This window comes from Drosophila miranda, chromosome 2 (genome assembly GCF_003369915.1).
Source record: "Drosophila miranda strain MSH22 chromosome 2, D.miranda_PacBio2.1, whole genome shotgun sequence".
Lineage (NCBI taxonomy): Eukaryota > Metazoa > Arthropoda > Insecta > Diptera > Drosophilidae > Drosophila > Drosophila miranda.
In genome coordinates this window covers 3389294-3410344 of record NC_046675.1, presented here as the reverse complement: position 1 = coordinate 3410344, position 21051 = coordinate 3389294, and the positions used below count along the sequence as shown (strand labels likewise).

Below are 21051 nucleotides of genomic sequence, written 5' to 3'. Positions count from 1 at the left end.
TCACTGTTAATTTCTTGCTCTCGCAGCTAGCGAACAATATGGCGTCTTTGAAATTGTGTCGTCGCCCAATTTAAAATTTTTATAAAAACCTCAAATGCCAGTAAGGCATACATGTGTATTATACATATTTGGGGAAAATGCACATCAAGCAAAATTGACTATGATTTTTCCATTTATTGAGCCCGCAGGGAGAATCATATGACAGGCTGTTATAAACTTTGCCCTCCTCTTTCGTTCTCTTCGCTGCATGGGTCTTTTGTGTCTGCTGCTCTTATTGTGCGCTCTATTCTGCTCTTCTGTGCACTTTGCACTCATTTTGTTGGTTATTGTTCAAGTTTTTTTTTTTTATTTAAATACGCATTTTCAACTATTCGCTCTCACTTAATTTATGGCTATTTTATCACTTATTTCCTACTCGGAATTTTTCACCACACCCTCTGTTAAGTGTTGGCTCTCTCAGCACTGCTCTCTGATACGCGATTTCTTTTTAACTCTGCACCCTGCACGCATCCGCTGCTGGCATATGCGTTCCCACCACCGTCTGGCCAACGGCTGAGTGGCTAACAGCGGTCGTCGTGGCTGGTTTCTGCGCTCGCTCTCTATTCACCGCTGTGTGCGTTTCGAGGGCCAGAAGCATGAAAGTAGAAACTGGGCAGCATTTCAATTCGAGCCCCCGTTTGGAGCGTTTCGAGCGTTTGGAGGATTAGATCCACGTTGCGTTTTGGCTTCAGCTACCAACAACTGTTAGGAAATTACACACGCGCTGTCTCTCTCGCTCGCTCACTCGTTCGCTGGCCTAGCTCTGTGTGTGTGTTAATAATTTTAAATAATATTACGATTTTTCTGCGACCAAAGGTGCCGAGCCACCAGCAGGACGCTTCAGCGTCGTCGTCACCGTGTGCGTTGTGACCAAGAAAACGGAAAATTTTTAAATTGTTCTACAAATACATATTGAGAAAATATATATAACTACAACTGCAACTGCGTCGTGCGTAATCTTGTGATATATTATTTGCCCCTCCTTCTGCAAAACAACGATCCCTGTGCAATTCTCCGCAACAAAAAATTAATCATAATTAATAATAGTTCTGCAAAAGCAAGCAGATAGAAGCCACATAAAAAATTGAATAGAATACAACTGTGATTTAAACAAAACTCTGAGTTTTTGTTTTTCAAATTTGTGCAAATACCACAAAAGTCGAAATATTAAAAAAAAAAAGTAAGTGCTGCAGCAAAGAAAAAGAAAATTTATTATTTCATTTTGTCTCTGTAAAAATGCTTATTCACCACCATTAACAGCTAAAAAATTTCAACATGAATGTTCTCTGCTCACCACGGCAGACGTTATACACACATGCACACACACAATGGCAGACATACGTCACTCTGTTGGGTGTGTGTGTGCGTGTGTTTGTATGGGACAGGCAAGCGTTGCCATGTCGCGCAAAACACAAAAAAGTGGAAACAAAAAATAAATAGCAGTTGGACAGAAAAGCAAATAAAAGCAAAAGGCAAAACTGATGGGAGAGAGCGGAAAAGGATTAGTGTTAAAAGATAGTCGAATGAGAGATACCCAAGACAATGAATGAAGAATGAAAGAAAATCAGAAAATAAATAATGAAGTGATAATTAACGGGATTAAATTTGGTAAAAAAATATTGTGTAAATTGTTAGAAATACATTTTGGGTAAACCGTATTCACATCACACATACACCATCCTCAGGCAAACCTTCACATTTCGTTGGCACCTTTGTTCTCTTCTTTTCGTGCAGTGTATTTTGGCAAATTTTCTGGCTGCACTGCCAACAAAATATTACGACTTGCCAAAAAACTAAAAACCCAGCAGAGGACGTGGCTGATAAGTCGACCACAAATGACTGATAGCTCAAGTACACACGCACACAAAGAGGGAATGGGAGATAGTGTATAATTTAAATAACATTTTCCGCATTATCGCGCTGCTTGAAAATTGCTTTATCCGCACTCTCACACGCTTCGCTCTCTCTCTATCTCTCTCTCTGTCACTCCTTCTGTGTGTGCGCTCTGCACTCTCTTTGCTTTTGCCTGCAGTGCGTGACTGGAACTTTTTGTGCATGACTCATCATGCCAAAGTCGCGCCTAATCATAGACCAGAACAAAACACATATCTTCTGTATAGTCATATATGGTCGCAGCAAGTCCCACAATATGCCAGCAGATTATTTGCATTATTTATCCTCAGATTCTAATCAGCTGCTGCCTGTGCATGGGGGTGCATTGTGGCAACCCTAGGTACTGCTTGGATAAGGGCAGATAGTTGACAACCCTGGCAGACAATCAGCTGATTTGTTTGCTTTTTGTTTTGTCATGCTCTCTGTCTCGGTGAGTCATTGTTTTTGGCATTTTGCTGTTTGTTTTTCTATATATATTTTTTTTTTTGCATTTTGATCAAACTCTCGCTCACCTTGTAACACTTGTAAGAGGTTTCACTGTGTTTGCTGTTGCTTTTGCATCCCACACGTTTCGCCTACTCCCTCTCTTATCGGAAACAATATGTTTTATCTCCAGTGGGGCACGTTTTTTGCTCTACATAGAATACATTTTTACACGTCCTATTTAATCATAAATTAATTATATGTAGGTGTGTTTCTATATGCTAAACCCTTAAGCTAAATAGAGTTTTAGAGCCAAACTTCTTGAAGTTTCTATGGTTTATTTCGTCATTTCTTGTTGAAATTTTGTTTTTATGTACAGTAGACCGCGATAGGGCGCCCAAAGAGACAGATAAGAGTAAGAGGAAAGAGAGAGAAACGGAACGCTAATTGTTTTTGATTGTATAGACAAACAAACATGTTTTTCGCTCAATTCCTGCAAGTGAATCAGAAATCCAAACAGCTGAAATCGTAATATGATAATGGATAACACTTGTGTGGGTGTCTGGATGTGTGTGTGTGTGCTGTTGCAAATTCCAAGGCAAGGCTGGTATATAGATTTTCCTAACCTCTGCACTCCTCCCCTGCATGATTCAGGGAGAGAAATATTTAGTTTCGAGAACCTTCTTTCCCCGTTCGACTGCGACTAATTCTTGAGTAAATAATTCTATGGAAATAAACATATATTTGTTTGAAATTCTTGGCAAAAAGTTGGATAAACAACACGTGTCGCCTTTCTTTCTGAATTCTCTATTAAATTATTGTATATTGTTATATGCATATTTAAACACATTTTTCGCACTGAAAATGAATAATATAATATAATAAAAACAAACAAATCGCCGTCAATCGTCTCACGTACACGTCGCTATTTATTCACATTTGTTTCCTCTTCATTTTTGTTACGCATATAATTTCATTTATGTTTATCATAATTTCTATTGTCTCGGCTAGACCATATTTCGTATACCCTTGCGAATAGAAGAGGGTATAATGGGTTGAATACTCCTTTTCAAGAAGGGTATATTCGTCAAATGATTTTCTGTAAATAATATCCCATAAGTGAACGGACACGAACAAACATTGTCCATTTGCCACGAAATTATGTCGCAGGAGCATAGGGAAGGGCATACAATCTTCGTTTTCTCGAGATTGAGTTTTCATGCACTCTTTTTATATAAACAACTGAAAACTGATAAGCGAACGCCGTCTGGCGTTCGACGCGTGTATGCCCGCGGCCCCATTTTTTCCCCATGTTGTTTTTGTTGTTGTTACGTCTGTTTTTTATAGGTCGCGTGTAAACGAACGCACGCCCTCCCAGAAGCTCCCTTCCTCCCGCCCCACAATCCCCACTTTTCTTCCCACCTCCCCCACACACAACACACACACACACACGATCGGATTCGATTGAGCTTCGGGTTCGCTTCTTTCTGTCATTTCGATTCGTTCAGTTCAGTTCAGTTGTTTGCTTCGTTGATTCTCTCTTTCGCGCAGTTTTGTCGTCGAGTATCGTTGTTGTTTTCAAATTGTTTTTGTGTTGAGATCTATTTATACCACTCTAATCCCCTATACTTGATCTTCTTTTTGCTTTGTTTTTCTCTCTTTTTTTTATAAGTTATGCAATTTTGTTTGTTGTATGTAGTATTCCCTTCATTCATGAGACAGACTGTACCTCCGATTGTGAGACAGATAGAGAGAGAGAGATGAGGATCCCATTGAAGAAATCGTTTGCGTATGCACATATTTCCAATAGAGATCCCACATGTAAATGGTCTTCTGCATAAATTGGATCATTGATTGGGGGATTCATCAATCAAATTCCGATGAATATTTCATCGTTAGAGGAGAACAGATTCAATATCCATAAATCCATATGTACGAGTATTTTGTGGCCAAAAATATACTATAGGAAACATTTTTCCCGGAAAATCTTTTTGGTTTCTTTTTCTCGTATAAACCAAAAAATAAGAAGAAATTTAGGTCAAATAATACGAGAGTTTGCTCTATAAATACTTTTATATTTAGCAGAGGGAAACTAAATCGTGGGGAAATCCTTGGGGAAAACCTTGGATGTTTTATGAGGCGAAGATCTAATTTACGAGCAAGTGCGCAAACATTTAAAATGTTCAAACATTTAATGCAATTTTAATTTCCGGACAAATGAGCAAAGCACAAAAAATAGCAATAAAAGCGAGCCACAAGAAGAGAGTAGCCAAAGGGAAGGGTAGCAAGAGGAGGAGGGGGGCAAATCCCAATCGACTGGCGGCGGCTCACCTTGCACCCGACCGAGAGCCACAAACAATTTTCTTTCAAACATCGATTTTCTCATCCATCCTAACCTTTCTTTTCCCTGGCTACCCTTCCCCTCCACCATGTATTGTTATATCTATCTCTTTATTGTGGTTCTCTTTTCAATTTTCTCCAATTTGCTGTACAGGTTTTTCCTTCTGCTCTTTTTGTTTGTTTGTGGGAATCGATTTAGGCGCTCGATTGACTCTCCGCCGCCAGCTCTGCCCGCCACCCACAACCCACCCACGAAATTAAAGTTGTGCGCCCAAAAGGAAAAGTTGAGGCGGCGCTTTTCTCTTGCAATTTAAATCCGTGCCGTGGCTTCGTTCGTTCGTTTGTTTGTTCGTTCGTTCGGGTTCGGTGTTGTTTCCTTTGCTTTTTTATCCAACACAAAAGCAGACGCCTCTGTGACGCGCATATTCACCACATCTGGCAACCATGGCAACCACCGTTAGCTGTCGGAGCCATACCATACCACCGTTAGCCAGACAAAATGAAAAGCGAAACTTTTGTGGCCCTGCCTTTGTGTGCTGCTGTCGTTGCTTCCTTGAGTGGAGCGGAGAGGAAAGGAAAGGAGCGAAGTGGAGCTGCTGCCTCGCCCTGTTCGCGACGGCTTCTTTGTCTTGGTCTTGGTCTTGCTCTTGGTCTTACAGTTCATTGCCTTTGGAAAAAGAAGAGAGCATCAGCAGCAGCAGCGCAGCAGCCGAGGCAGCCGCAGCAGAAGAAGCAACAGAAATCAGTAAATGCATAAATCAATAAAAATCAAGTTTAATGTAAATGGTGCTGCTGCCACCGCCCCAAACATCATCATCATCGTGCAAACAGAGGAACAGCGTCATCATCTCTCTCCCAGCTCAATGTCTCGTGACTCAGCTGCCGCCTTCGTACGTACAACCAGGGTATTGACGGGGTTTGCTCACACTCCGGCAAGGTTCAACCGCCCGCCCAATGGCCAACGGCAAAGTTCAATAGCACAAAATGGCAGTTCAGAAAAGTTTCTAGCTTAAATCCATCCATCCAGCCATCTAGCCATCCACGGACTCAAGGCTTCCGCATCTGTCATTGCTTTGTTTTCGTCGTCTTTATTCGCAATTTTCTGACGAGCGAGCGAATGAATGTCAGTCATTGAAATTACCAGATCCGAGGCGCTTTTCAAAGCTCAAATGTCTATGCAAGGGGCTATGCGAAGGGTGGATACCCTTGGAAGAGTTATATGATTGGAAGTCCAGCCGGAAAAGGAGGATCTTAGAGATTAAGGAAATGTTTGCTGCCAATCTGTTGACTTAAACTATAATACCCTACCCTCTGAAAGGGTATACAAATAGTCTTTGAACGGCCTTCAGTTCCCATAAAACCGATCGTTGAGGCGTTTTTTTTTTTAGTCTCTCTTAGCAAGAGGGAGACACATACAGCTACTTAGTGTGATGGAGAGGGGAGTAGAGAAACTGCAGACAGTCGGAGCCGAAGCACTTTTTCTTTGTCTCTCCGGACAGAGGTTTTATTTGCTCTCGCGTTTTATTTGTTTTGCTCCTTTGTGCACTTACTTTTCGTGAATTCTATAAAACTGGTTTTTCTTTTCTTTTTGTTTCGGTTCATGTTGGGGATGGTTCTTGAAGTGCTCCACGGAGAGATCCCCCCTCTCTTGCGCTGCTTCAGTGATTTGATTAGCCCATAAAGTAAGGGTCTCGCGGTGGGGTCCGAAGTACAGTGAGCGCTGACTGTAGAAATACATTTAGAATTTAGCTTTTATTTCGTCATATCTCATTGGTTTTGGGATCTCTCTCTCTGACTTCATTCTCTTCCTTAAGTATTCCCCACCCCACCCGCATGTTTCCACTGTACGGTAATTTGTGGTATTTCTTTTGGTATTATTGCAGTAATATCAATTTGCCAATTAGTTCTGCTTCACACGTTGCTCTCTGGCTCACTCCTCTCTCTCGCGCTCTCTCTGCCATTGCAATGCTCCCGCTGTTGCTGCTACTGATTCTGCCTTCCTCTCTCTCTTCCTTTTCTTATGCTGTGCGTCTAGGCGGCTCGGCTCGGCTCGGCTCCCCTGCAGCGTTTTTCCATATGATCGTCATCGTCGCGGTGGTTGAAAATGTCAACTCTCCCATTCTCCGTCTCCTCCCGCTGGTTTTGAACCTTCTCCAGAGCCAAGAGCCACTCATGTGGACGCGGTCGCGCTCTCCTGAAGCGTTTCATATTTCATTTTCCCATGCGATTTTCATTAATCTTTACGATACGTGTGTGTGTGTGTGCTTTTGTGTATGTATAGTATGTAATTGTAAACGGAGTCGTGTTCGTCCGTCCCCCGACCCCAGTTTCACAGCAAAAAAGCAACTACAAAAACTACTTTATAACAATTTAGGGATTGCTATCGCTGTCTCTGTCGCACTCCCGCGCACACACACGGCCAGAAAGAGGAGCATAAGCATTGTAACTGCACACCTTGCCATTTGTTTTCCTTTTCTGTTATTCTTTGACCTGTAGAGCAGGATGAGAAGGAATGATAGAGGAGAGCATGTGGTAGAGTTTCATGGAGAGCATGCAAGGTGTAATGTGTACAAGGTGTGGCATTTCCAAACGGTTCTCTCTACAAAAATCGCATATTTTGTTTCATTTATATTTGTTGAGAGCGAAGAAGAGTAAGAGAGGCAAAAAAAAGGAAACTAGAAGATTGTGAATGCCCTACCCTGTATTTATGCACCTTGGGAAGGAGCTGTATTGTATGGTGACTTTCGCTGGCAGAACCTCCCACTCCCCACAACCCATCAACAGTCCGGAGCCAACGCCTGCTTCTTCTCGTATTTTTATGGCCACTGCTGCGTGTGCTGCATGCAGCACACTCCCCTTCCTTCCAACATAATTCATAAAAAATGGTTTGGTTCAAGTGAATTATTGGGGCTCGTAAATTCTTATAAATGCAATTTTTTTAAAGGAGCACCAGACCAGAGAGCACTTTGGGAACGTGTTCGTCGTTCGTTTTGCACTCTTTATATGCAAGTCTGCTTTATATAATTATACATATTTACAGGGTAATTAATTATGGGTCGGAGGGAAAATAATTTCAATCAATGTCGATGCTCATACAGAACTGTGGGTTGAGGTCAGTTATGGCTAAAGAGAGAGAAAAAAAGCGAAGAGAGCAATCGTAACACGTGGAAAAAGCATTTGGAAAAACAGTTGTTAACACCTGTTTTATATTTATTAATCATGTACGTTTGTTTTAAAGAGTATGTATTTGCTTTTGGAATATTGAGATATTGACATCAATCTTCTTTCAAGAGTGTTGGCGACAAGAGACCACAACTAATGACTTGTTCGTTTTCCTTTTGTCTGCCGTACTCCTTTTTCCTCTGTTTCCCTTTGTTGACTTTTTGTTTCGGGCTTGGACGGAACCCTACTCCAGACTCCATCTCCACTTCGATAGGTAAATATGCAGCAGTGACTCGATAACGATTGGCCGTCGGTTCTTCTCACTGCTCTCAGAATGTGACAATATATATTGCTGGCCTTTTAGCCAGAGTCTTACGTTTGAGAGTGTTTCCCGTGTGTGTGTGCGTGTGTGTATTTTTGTTTCTCTTCATCCTCTTTAATGGCCACCATTGTTGTTGACTTTTGCTGGCGGGCCTTTGTCTCTTGGACCCAACACCAGAGTTGGGTTCAAGGTGAAATCGGTTCAAGTCTGCAGGAGGGATTGTCTCTGTCTGTCTGTCTTTTGCTGATTGTTGGTATCCTGCCACGCAGCCGCACAGCTCTCTGCGGTTCCATGTTCCGTTCTCCCTTCTGTTCCCCGAAAACAAAACAAAACAAATCAATAAACCCTCTCTCCTTCCATCCCCTATGTGCAGAGTGCACCACATATCCATTCCGTTCCATCCATTGACTATACCACATTCAAGTGCACGCGTTCCTGGAGAGTTTTTTGACCTATCGCACATCATCGGCGTGCTCATGGTAACTTATTTTGTGTGCTGCCTCTCTCTCTCTCTCCTCTTGTGTGTAATTTTGAACAGGTGTTTCCATGTGATTCTTCGTTGTGGTTTTCGTTTAATCCTAAGCCACTCCTCGGTGTCTGAAAGGCCAGACCTTTTCATCCATCCATGAATTGTTCATGAGTCTTATTTCATATTACCTTTTCGGGGGGCGTTCTTTCAGTTTTAATAATTTTTCGCCACAAAATCGCCGGAAACATGGAGCTCAAAGGTAGAGTGGAGCATCAAAGCTGTCTGGGTCCCACATCCTCTTCCTCGTCGGTCTTCTCCGCCCATTCGTGCGATCATTTATTATGTGGAAAATAACACTCCTTGGTCCGAAGCCTCTCAGTTCCGAGAGTTTTGCTTCACAAAATGTAGTCGTCATATCACTTTTTTTCCTTCTCCCTCGCCCCCCGTTCCTAGTTTGTAATTTATTTTGATTAATGATGGGCGGCACGCTCTCGTGCCTCGTCTCTGATTCTCCTCTCTAGTGGGTCCTCCTCTTTTGCTCGCTGGAGGCCAACCAATTGCCGTTATATTCCACATTTATTGTTTTTGTTGTTGTTTTCAACTCTAATTTTGGAAGCAATTCAATTGGTATTTCTCCTATCTGGAACATTGATTGATTGTGCGTATGGTGTTTTCCATTTTTAGTCGTAGGCTGAGTCGTTGAACAGTAAAGACATTTAAAGGAAATGATATTGATTCATTAAAGCAGTGCAGCTATATCAAAAATTTGTACTGCTTCCCGAGTAAATAACTGCCTGCCTGTTGTTGGAGTATTGTAGTTGCTACAAGTGGAATTTTTGTAATAATATCTTCGCACTTTAGTCTTGAAAAAGGTTGAAAAACAAATAAATACCTTCTAAAATAAACTTCTGATTTTTATTTCTGTTATGCCTGCAGCTGGAAGTGCTAAAAAACACCTGATTTCATAGCTCAAGTGATGTCAAACGATCGATAGAAAAGTCTGCAGGTATACATTTCTTGATCAAATGCAGAAACTGCACGGATAAACAGTTGATTCGTCGGAGAAGAAATTTAATTCCAGCATAAAAGCTTACCTATCCCTCCCACTAGTTTTAGCTTCCCATACACCGCATATAGCTGTACCCCACCTACCTTATCTTGCCCTTAAGTAATTGTCATAAAGGCTATGGCTTCTCTTCTCCTTTTGCTTCTACTTCTCGAGTCGCTTCTACCGTGACCGGAAGCTCTGTGCATTCTTGAGACGGGAACGGCAACTGGCCGTTTTAAAGCTCAGGCCAGAGCTTAGCTCTCAGCTCTCTGCTTAGCTCTCAGCTTTCGTTGAGCTGCCTTTGGGCGGCCATCTTGCTGTGTGCCTGTCTCTCGCTCTCCTCTGCTCCTCTGCTCCTTTTGCGCACATTTTAATAAAGTTTAATAATTCAATGCGCGCTTCGGAGCCTGATGTTGTCTCTTTGTTGCATTTCATCAACATATAGTACATATGTACATATGTTTGTTGTTTTTTGTCGGTTGTCTGCTCCGCTTGCCCTGCTGCTCGCTTATTAATATGCAAATGTGAGTCAGAACGGGGGTTCTATCTCTCTCACTCTCTTACTTGGTGTTCTGTATCTCTCCCTTACCTTTTATATGGTTGTTGTATGCCCATCATCATCATCATCTCTCTGTTTTGGGTCTTTCCTGTTGTAAATTTCAGTATTTTTGAATGCAGGTCAACAGCACATTAACCTGTATGGGTGGGTGTATGTGTGAGTCCAGTTTATCACAGTTTTCATATCTATGGGGTTCGGCGGGGCTACCTTATAGAGAGATCATCATTCTATGAAACTAAAATGTGTTTCTTAAAGAAAGGAGAGGCTCACCTCTCATGCATATGTACATGCCTTGTGACAGAGTTTTCCTTTCCTTCCATGGTAACCGACTTGTCTATACCCTATAGAGCGTTATCAATAAGTCGCTTGGTGTGGGGTGTACATTATAGGGGGTATTCTTTTGTTCGTTCATTCCTTCTATTTGTTATCTGCCTTTGACTTGCATAATGTGTGTAGTGTATACTGTTTGTTATTTATTTTTCCCCCACGCGCCAATTTCTTAGTTGCTAATTTGTTCGCACTTGGCACTTTTTGGTTTTGCTTTAGTTGTTCCTCTTTGTACGCCTGTTCCGTTGTGATTGCTGTTATTCCTTATGCAACTCACACAAATGCGCATTTGGCCTATCATTCGCTCCACCTCTTTATCTCTTGATATGTGACAGCAGCCGCTAATGACGTCACACTAATCAAAAGAGTGACGACACTACTTGATGGCTGAACGGTTCATATGATTTCCTAGTATCTTGAGATTATGAGCGTATTGCGCTTAAAAATAGCAAGCAAAAACGGAAGACGAAGTCTACACACAAAACAAAATAAATAAACTATAGGCAGCAAGCAAACATATGTTGAAATATATAGAGAAGTACATATGTACATACATGCATAGATATACTACACAACTTTTATTCTTGTTTATTTCATTGGACGAAAAACAAAAAAACAAAACTTTAGGCGCAGCAGCCGCGCGTGCTTGTTGACGTCTGTATGTATAATTTACATACATACGTGTGTGTACATACTACCTAAATGTGTGTGAGTGTGCTGTCTCTGTGACGCTGGCTGGCGGTGGTGCCTGTTTCTGTCTCTCTCCGCTGCCAATTGTTGTGTGGGGAATTTTTTGGTTTTGTTGTTGACATTTTGATGACCACCTTCCTCCCTCTGTCACTCTTGGCCTGTGTGTCATGTCTCTCTCTTCCCTGCCTTAACATTGTGTGTGTTTTATCTCTCTCTCTCTCCCCATTGGCTTTACATGTCACCTCTGTCATACTGTTTGTGTGTGTAAGTTTGACGGACAGCTGTTTTGTCTTTGCAATTAAATGGCAAACGGCAGGAAATCAACTAAACCCACAAACAAACATGCAGACAAACATATGTATAATAGTAAATTTACATAGTTTCCGATGGTTGGAGTAAAACTATAAATCATAATTAAACTTGTACGCATACAAAATGGAGAAAAAGGAGAAACAAATTATTTATTTCTGCGCCCAAGCAAAGCAGCAACCAAGCAGAGCATGTACATACATACATATGTATGTAAAATTTATATTGTAAATGCAATACCAACAGGGAAGCGTCTCTGCCAACGTTAACATCTGCAGCGACTGCGACGGTTGCCTCCTCGACTTCCATATGGTTCGCCCCCTTCCATGTAAAAGTAAAATCCACCATCGCTGTCACAGAGCTCTGCTGGCGTCGCTGTTGTGGTGGCTTGAGGAAACAAAAAAAAAAATACTCCCCATGCTACGTTGTAAATGTAAAAGTCGTCTCTCTGCTGCGGTCGCACACAACCACAACGCTCCAGCTACACCGTCTGTGTGTGTGTGTGTATAGAGTGTTGGTAAAAGTTTCGACCAAAAGTTGTGCAATAGAGGGATCCCCCTCCTGGATTGGACGTAATAAATTCTTGAAATTTATGCCCCAGACGTGTGTGAGTGGGCCTCTGCTAGCCGCTGGCTAGCTTTTGAATGTATGTTATTCACTATAACATTCACCACTAAGGTCAATTTGAGTATAACAGAACTCACCCACTCAAGCGCGCTCAAAGCTGTACAAGTGTGTGCGTGTGCCCATTTCAATTCTGGCTCCCAGCAGCGTCGCATTGAAAATAACAGTAAACATAATTGTGCTCATTCTTTGCTCTCTTCCTCTCCCACTCTTTCGCCCTTTGCCTATCTCTCTTTCGTCTGATGGCTGCCTTTTTGTGTGCTGATGTGCGTTTACCATTTTGCTTTTACTCTTTGGGGTTTCTCTCGTAATCTGCGTTTTCTCTTCCCCGTGATGGATGGCACGTCCGTCAAAGCCTGGCTTTGCGAAAGTAAACTGATCGCAATGGGTATGGTATCGATACTTGCGATTGTTATCAACAATTGGCTACAAAAAAAATATACATACATACTACAAATGTTTGTTACGTGTGTGTGTGTGTGTTACCGTTAGGAGGTGCAGCTGCTTTAAATTCATTAAAACATGAAACAAAACTCGTTTAATTTACTACCTCTTACTACTGCCTCTTTTTTCTTCACTAACTGTCTCTGTCCCGCTCTTTCTCTAGTGTGACCAGTTGTTGTGGGAACTGGTTTAAGCTTCGTCTTTTTTTTGTATCTCTGGTTGTGTGCAAGTGTGTGTGTGTGGTATGACTGAGACAGCCTTGAAGAGAGCAAACACGAGAAGATAATAAAAAAACAACATAGTTTTGCTTGTTTTGTTGTTGCAACATATTTTTTTTTTTTGTGTGAGGTCTGCCTCTGTTCATTGAGTGTTTTGTAATGCAAGGCGAAAATTTGTTGCACTTGGGTGGGGTGCAGCAGCGACACGGCACCTTCCCAGGCGATATTTGTCGTTTATTTTTGTGTCAAAAACACCAATAAATTGTTGCCCCTTATATGGATGTGATATTTGGATACTATTCTCTCTCAAAACGTCACGGTCGTATGTTCTTTTCTATACATTTCATTCATATCCATATTTACTTTCGAAATGTATAGAACGTTTACATACAACATTCTGGGTTTGCTTATCTAACTGTAATTATCTTGGTAACTTAATCGCGAAGTACACTTTTCCAATTCCATTTCGTTCGAAAATATCACCCATCCACGGTTTCCTAACGATATCTATCGATGTGCATGACTAACTGTTTTTCTTCCCTTTTCGTTTTTTACAGTCTACGGTTGCAACAAAATCTGCCTGGAGATTGCAGCATATCCACAGTCACGAATCGAAAACTACAAGAGGAAGCCGCAGCCAACCTGGATAATTGGACGAACTGATTAACAAAACAGTTAAAGCAACAGTAAAAAATAAAAATATTAACGGCGACGAATCAACACGCTTCCACACACACAGACAGAGTAGAGTGCAGGAAGGAAAGGAGCAGTAGGCTGCCGCTCGACAGTCAGCAGCAAACAAACGGAACTTCGCTGGGCGAAAGTGAAGATATAAAAATAATAAACAGCCAAGACACTCGCTCGCAATTGCACAGACAAATAGAGGCACTGTAGCTTCAGCCATGGAACGTGAATCGAATCCAATGCAACCCATGTGCCGCTCTGGTTGCGGCTTCTATGGTAACCCAGCCACAGATGGGCTCTGTTCGGTGTGCTACAAGGTAAGTACCGAATCAATTGATGAGAACAAACTAATTCAGATATCGTTTATGCAGGACTCGCTTAGAAAAAAGCAACAGCCACCTGTGAGCAGTACACCTGTCTCGGTTCCAAGCCCACAGCCTAGCCCCACATTCAGTCCGGCCATTGCAATCACCAACACCGCACAGCCCACAGTTACCAGCTTACAACAGCCACACAATGATGTCAAAGAGGTGAGTGCCGACGCAACACACAGCGGATCTACACACACACCACACTCTGGAGCGATCGGGATCACTTGGGCCACTCCACAAATATACAAATATATTTTCAGATGAGAAATGTAGGCTTTGAATTTGTAGGCAAAGATTTTCCATTAGATGTAGATTCTCTCTCACAGTCGTCAGTCTATCACAAAATCTGTTGCAAAAATTATTGCTTTTCGGATATAAATTCAGTGTTTATTTTAGTTTATTGTAGAACAAATTCGTTGTCTGTTTAACCCAAACGGGATTCAAGTGTAGACGACCCATTGTGTCTGCTTTTCTCAGTTTGTTTATTTTGCTATTTGGTTTCGTGTTTCGTTTGTGTTAATTTTATGTGTTATATGATCTACACCGTGGGAGCTACCCACTTGTAGCTGTTCAGAAGGTAAGGTTATGATTTCCACGTCTTTGCGCTCCGTTGCCCGGCACCCAAAGATGCCCAAAGAAGCCAAAAGAAGCTCCCTACGAAGTGACACTAAACTGAAAAAAATGGGACTCCCGCAAAAGGCCAAAGATATAAGGAGTATTCTCTAAGCCAATCTATAAGTATCTACGTATCTGCATATAAGCTATTCCCCAAGATGGGGGAGCTTTAGAGACTTGTAAAGATGATCTATTGATCTCTCACCAAGCACATATATCGAGTGAAGCGAAAGACGTTGATTCGCAGTAAAAAGATCCCATAAGCGACCGGATACTTCGGAATTCAACTCTCGACAATCATCGCAGAACCCGCTCGCATTCCCTTTTTGTTCGGTTTAGTGTCACTTTGAATCGTGGGATCCCAGCAATCCTTGCCTGACATTTTCTGTACTTGACCCTTCAAATATTCATTTTAGGCTCTGAATCAAAATTTCGGTTTTTCATAAAAAAAATTCCAATTTCAAAATTCCCAGCAATGGTCGTCGGTGGTGGTTTACAGAGATCAAAGCCCAAGGGCAAGGCCAGTAGCTGTGGTGCCATCAATCGCGTGCCCTTGCGGACAAGTGGTATCTCGGCGATCGATTCGACGGCTCTTAATGCGCGGCGCATCAGCCGCAATCCCCGCTCCGCAGCGGGGGCCCTGGCGCTGGGCGGAAGGATTGCTGGGAGCCTGGGAGCTGCAACGATGGGTATCAACACGGGACGCGTCTCCACTTTGGGAAGGGGGGGTGCGGGCACGGGCGCCCAAACCCCGAAGCTGCTGTCGACAAACGGTACTGATTGTTGCGGTTATTGGATCTATTGGCGCCGCCCGGCGGCACTAACCTCCTTTCCCACCTACACCTCTCTCCTCCGTTTCGATGCGATGCTGCAGGCCAAGAGTTCCAACGATCGCCTCCATTTCGCAGGGGAGCAGTCTCTGCCGTATTTACCCCCCTTACGTCTGTTGCCAAAGTTCCTTCTGCCAAGACGTGCTCTAGTGCCAGCGCACCGAACATAGTGTCCGTCCATTCGGCCCTCAAGAAGAGCTCGCTGTCCCGCAGGGTGCGCGGCGGCAAGGTGGTCGACGCCAGTGCCAAGCGTCGGGTCAAGTTCTCGGCCAATGTGCATACCTTCCCCTTGACACCCACCAAGAAGTCGTCGCGCATCGGCGAACTGCAGCTGAAGAAGCGCGTGAAGAAGCTGAAGCGTAATCGAACGCGCAAGGAGGGCGGCAGTGGCATCCTCAGCGAAGGCCGCGTTGGCTTTGGCCTGAGCAGCACCGGCATCGCAGGATCTAGGTCCGGTCATGACGACAAACAGCCCGGCAACATTGTAAATGTGCAAGCGGCGCCAAGGATTCCCAGGAAAAGGCTTGCTGCTGCATCAGGATCAAGGGCACATCCCATTAGTATAAAGAAGAGGATTGCAACTCCTCCTTCGGCCACAATATTTAATACCAGGTATCCGAGTGGCAGCGTTATATTCAGCGCCGCTAAGGAGAGGACCAGTCCTGAGAAGGGACAGGCCAACAGCAAGCTGCGTACAGCAACCCCCTCCCGTCTGGGCCACACTCCAGTCGCAGGTGTCCACCGCAGGAAGACCACTCCGGAGACCAGTCCAAAGAGCGCTCTTCGACGCCGCAAAAGCCATGGACAAGTCCGAGGGGGGCGAGCAACCGGAGCGTCATAACCAGAAGCGCCGTCTCGATTTGGAACAAGACACGGCGGATATCGTCGATAGCAGTCCAAAGCGAAAGCCCACGCCAGGGGATACCAAGCCACATGATACCAAGGAATTCCCGTTAAACGTTCCTGTTGCTGTGCCATCGAAGCGGGCGGTAAACATCCCTCCTACCCCCCCAACACACAAGAATACAATGACAGCGAGGGATCACTCTCTTTCTCTGTACCAAACACATATTTACGAATCGAATGGGTTAGGAATTTTTGGCTGGGCGCCCAGTTGATGCCACTGCAACTGTGGCAGTTCTGGCTGTGACACACAACAACATCAACACTCGGCGGAGACCAAACAGCGAGAAAAACTTGATAAAGCAGTCGAATAGAATAATAAAAAAACCGAAACGAGAAAAACTGATTCGAAAAAAGATCGTCAAGGCTTTTGAATGCAGTTGGAGGAGGAAGAACAGATAGTACATAGTATTAGCATTGTTATAGGGCTTATAGGGATAGTTTTCCAGTGCTCTGTCATATGTTCATGTGATTAAAATGCCACTTCTATTTTTCCTTTCCTTTTGCCTGCAGAAAATCATCGTAGAAGCCGCCGCTGCTGCTGCTGCCAAAGTCAATACTGAAGCCATCACATCGGCGACCGGTCCAAATACTTCCACACAAGCAGCCGCCTCCGCCAACGAGGAGGATGACAAGGACAAGGAAGATGATAAGGATGCCAAAAAGAAGAAGAACCGATGTGGCGAATGCCGCAAAAAGGTTGGACTGACTGGTGAGTACAGTGTTGATATATGATTGAGTTTCGTTTCTAATTTATTTATTTATTTCCCCCTTCCTTTTCGGATAGGTTTTCAATGTCGCTGCGGCGGATTATACTGCGCTGTGCATCGTTATTCTGATAAACATAACTGCACATTCGATTATAGAGAGCACGGTGCACAGGAGATTCGACGCAACAATCCGGTTGTCGTTGGCGAGAAAATTCAAAAGATTTGAATTTTGCGAGATATTGTGCCAGTAACAGTAAACAGTAACAGTAGCCGTAGAATGATAATAACCACAATCCCCCTACACAAAATGATATATATAGTATATAAAATGCTATGCTGTAACAAAATCTACAAAAACCTACCACCACACACACACACAAACACACCATATACACACACACACGCAAACACCAACACAAACACGGAAGAGTAGTACTATAAAAAATAATGTAATTATAATTGTAAAAGAAGCAAAAGGCGAGAGCCGAAAGCCAAACAATAGTACAGAGAAGAGAAACGATAACCAAAAACCACGCATAAAGCACACCTGGAGCAACAACAAAAAAGGGAAGAGCAACAGCCCCGGGCGATCAGGATCGGATCATCTCAGTGAGGCAGGAGCAGTGCGAGCAGGGACTACGAATTGAACCAGACACGTAGCAGCGCTAGCAGCAACAAAAGAAATTCAACAACAGCCTCTGCACAAGATTGAGTGCTTCTGCTGGAGCCAGACTTAGCCACGTCGTTTTGGAAACCCTTTTGTTTTGCTCCACCAACAAGAAAAACACCATTTTGCAAATTGTTTGTATTTAGCAACAGCAACAGCAAAAACATTCAACACTTGCAACAAATATGCAATGACAGCAATGCACACACACAAAAAACAACAAAAACAACAATTGTTTCATGTTATTGAAGAACGCAACAACAGCAACAACAGCAACAACAGACTTTTCAGACAATGTGGGTCGAATGTTTTTTGTAATTTGTTGAAGTGTATTAAAAAAAAATTCAAAACAATAAAAAAACTATAAGAAAAGAACAAGTACTAAGCAAAATTCAATTGCAAACCAAAATCTAAAGAAAAAAGGAAGGAAAATTCAAAGAACACAAAACACATTCAAAAAATTCAACAACCAACACACAACAACCAACTCTTTCTCAATTCTTAATTATCAGCTACTAAAAAACAGAAAATAAACAAATATTATATAATTAAAATTATTGTATATGTATTATAAAAAAGAAAACAAAGAAAAACAAAAATATTCAAAATTTAAGCGTAAAAAAACATAAAACCCTCAAAACACAGACAAAAAAAATGTAAAAAAAAAACAAAAACCTGAAGAAGAGGATGAACATTTTGCTAAAAATCCACGACCATGCTAAAAACATATTTAGAGGAAAGAGAGCGAAAATGTGCGAGAGAAGCGAGAGAGAAGGAAGGAAGGAAGGAAGGAAGATAGAGAAAGATGAGGAGCGCGTTAAAGTGTAAAGCAACTTGGAGCATAAAAAACTCCCTATACATACATATATATATATATATAGAGATATAATTAATAATTATTATAATTAATTAGTGAATCAAAGCAGGCAAATGCAGTGCAAGCGGCGTTTTTTCTTCGTTTTTACTACCAATGGCCAGCACCACTCCCCCCACACTTCCACTTCCACGCCCCCAAACAAAAGTCTAACATAAAATTGAATTGATTTTGATTTTTTCGATGAATTATATATATATGATGATATGCATAAACGTACACTATATCTACAACTAATTCTACATATATATATAGGGTAGGATGTGTCTGTCGTCAATCGCATAGTTTTCTTTCACCATGCAACACGAACATACACCCCACACATATTCTACGAGTATATATATATATTTGTAGTAGGAATTACCAAGAAATCCGCTTAAAAACAAACATAAAAATGCAAAAAATACAATAAATATATATGGTTCGTCTTTAGGTTTTATTGCTTTAAGCGTTATTTAGTTTTTTCTTTGTTTATATTAAAACTTAAAACAAAACAAAAAATACTTGCATACACACAACAACAAAAACATAAGGAAACCCCCTTTTAATCTTTGCTTTCTTCTTCATTCTGTAGTACATAATTTACAAAAAAAACAAAAACCACTTTTATTCAAATCAATTTTTACTATTATATGCAAAAAATAAATTTAAATCTAGCGATAAATTGTGTTGTTAACCCCCTACGAAAACAAAGCAAAATATTTTGAGTAAAAACTAAACTTACACCAATAACAAAACAAAAACAAAAAAATGGAAATATGCAATAAATTTTGATTTTTCAATTGAAATTCTCCCCACGACCAACAGATCCTATAATATATAGATCCTAATATACATACGTTTCTTGGCACACAAAGAACTGAGAAAAAAGAGCTCCGGCAGAAGAGCTCATACCATAAGCATCCTGAAAATTGAAAAGATGTTATGTCTTATGAGCTTATACATATGTAAATAGGATCACGCAGATCAGTTCTAGCTAGACGTGCACTCGTTTTTGGAGCAGCGCTTCTATCTACTCATTGATCGAGGGATCTGATCTCTCTCTGGAGGGGATTCTTAAGTTCGGTTCTAGGTAGGTTATCCCGTATCCCCTGAAAAGCGTTTCAAGTCAAGAATAATAGTTTCAACCACAACTGTACAAAAAAGAGCAACCTATAAAACACCAACTTCAATATAATTTTTAAAGATGTATAGAGACACGGCAAACTGCAAAGAATTGTAAATCGAAGAACAGCAAAATGTCATTTTAAATATAATTTTCGCAACAAACGATTTAAGGCGACAATTTACTCGTACGTACATATATAATTCATAATTTAATTCATTAAACAAATTCTATAAAATTAATTAGTAAAATTGTATGCAAACACAGACACAAAGAAGGGGAATTTTGAGAAAAAAACAACTAAAACTAAAACAAATCAAATTTACACAATTTTAAAATAGAATTTTTACACTTACAAAATTTTTAAATTATCTAAAAACCTATTTCGAACCGCTCTTTTATTTGTGCCTAGTTCTTAGTCTATCAAATTATTATAATTTACACTGCTTTAGTTGAATTTTTGTGTTTTAAAAGTGAAAGGCAAATAATTATTATACGCGTAATAAATTTTAATTATAATTAACCAACGTTTACTCCAGTAATTCTTTATTATTATTATTATCATAATTATTATTATTATTCGAATTATTAAATATGTTTTTTTTGTTTGTTGTGTGCACCTCTTAGTCACTTTTGCGCTTATAAGCTTAACAAACAGTAACAAACACGTAACACACCACCCGATTACACCCCCCAGATTCCCGATTTAACCTTTGACCTTTAACCTCTCAATTTGTGTTAAATCTTTTTGCAATTGCTAGCCGAATTTGATTGATTGTTTGATTGATTCTTTTGAGTGTTTTGTTGAGAGTAGAATCGAAACGAAATTAGTCGATGTAAGCGTATGAATGGGATATACAACAGTGAACAATTTGAATATGAATTATGAATGGAAACCAATATCCAATACTTTATGCGGAACATCTATATATATATATATATATATATATATATACTATATATATAAATATTGTACTAATGTGTAACTGTAATTAGAGGCGGTGAATCGACGGGGTAGTACTCGGAGAAGCCGCAGCAGAGTGTGGGGTCTAAAACTGAACATATAATTAACACAGAGAAATGGTAAAGCTAGAAAATCTAAATAGAAAATAGATATATACATATACATATATACGAGCCTCAGCCTCAGATCTGGGCCTATATATAAGAGCGAAAACTATTTTAATTAAACGTAAAACAAATGCATAACAAATACAATAAAAAAAACATAGATGATACAAACAACAAAAACAAAAACAACCGCAAACAGCAACCACAAAAAAACCATTAAAAAGATCAAGAAATTAATTGCGAAAATTTATATAGCTAACTGGATATAATGTTCAATAAATGGCAATTAAATTATTTTGAAAAAAAAACCTGCAGAAAGTGAATGTTTTATTTGAATTTCTTCCGTTTGCCTAA

General features: G+C 41.0%; 2 protein-coding genes across 6 annotated transcripts; both read left to right on the top strand.

The window, feature by feature from the left end:
• The first annotated feature begins 653 nt into the window (after positions 1 to 653).
• Positions 654 to 20886, top strand: LOC108156275 (AN1-type zinc finger protein 6). 4 transcript variants are annotated; one of them, XM_017287645.2, is made up of 5 exons: positions 654 to 1219; positions 13425 to 13868; positions 13923 to 14081; positions 16784 to 16982; positions 17058 to 20886. In XM_017287645.2, the coding sequence occupies exons 2-5, from the start codon at positions 13770 to 13772 to the stop codon at positions 17204 to 17206; spliced, it is 606 nt and encodes a 201-aa protein (XP_017143134.1). In that variant the 5' UTR covers positions 654 to 1219; positions 13425 to 13769; the 3' UTR covers positions 17207 to 20886. The 4 variants fall into 4 exon arrangements, with proteins under 4 accessions (XP_017143134.1, XP_033244236.1, XP_017143136.1 ...); XM_033388345.1 differs by lacking the exon at positions 654 to 1219 and adding an exon at positions 13267 to 13284; XM_017287647.2 differs by lacking the exons at positions 654 to 1219; positions 13425 to 13868; positions 13923 to 14081 and adding an exon at positions 16152 to 16356.
• Positions 14088 to 16226, top strand: LOC108156273. 2 transcript variants are annotated; one of them, XR_004471778.1, is made up of 2 exons: positions 14088 to 14499; positions 15412 to 15499. XR_004471778.1 is itself a non-coding variant. In XM_017287642.2 (2 exons), the coding sequence occupies exons 1-2, from the start codon at positions 15013 to 15015 to the stop codon at positions 16206 to 16208; spliced, it is 1095 nt and encodes a 364-aa protein (XP_017143131.1). In that variant the 5' UTR covers positions 14579 to 15012; the 3' UTR covers positions 16209 to 16226. The 2 variants fall into 2 exon arrangements, 1 of the variants encoding a protein (XP_017143131.1); XM_017287642.2 differs by lacking the exon at positions 14088 to 14499 and adding an exon at positions 14579 to 15310 and having other exon boundaries at positions 15412 to 16226.
• Positions 20887 to 21051: the final 165 nt, after the last annotated feature.

Coding starts and splice junctions, on each gene's coding strand:
- LOC108156275 (XM_017287645.2), top strand. CDS start 13,770: ATGGAACGTGAATCGAATCCAATGCAACCCATGTGCCGCTCTGGTTGC. Junction 14,082..16,783: donor CACACAATGATGTCAAAGAG/GTGAGTGCCGAC, acceptor TTTTGCCTGCAG/AAAATCATCGTAGAAGCCGC. Junction 16,983..17,057: donor CAAAAAGGTTGGACTGACTG/GTGAGTACAGTG, acceptor CTTTTCGGATAG/GTTTTCAATGTCGCTGCGGC.
- LOC108156273 (XM_017287642.2), top strand. CDS start 15,013: ATGGTCGTCGGTGGTGGTTTACAGAGATCAAAGCCCAAGGGCAAGGCC. Junction 15,311..15,411: donor GAAGCTGCTGTCGACAAACG/GTACTGATTGTT, acceptor GCGATGCTGCAG/GCCAAGAGTTCCAACGATCG.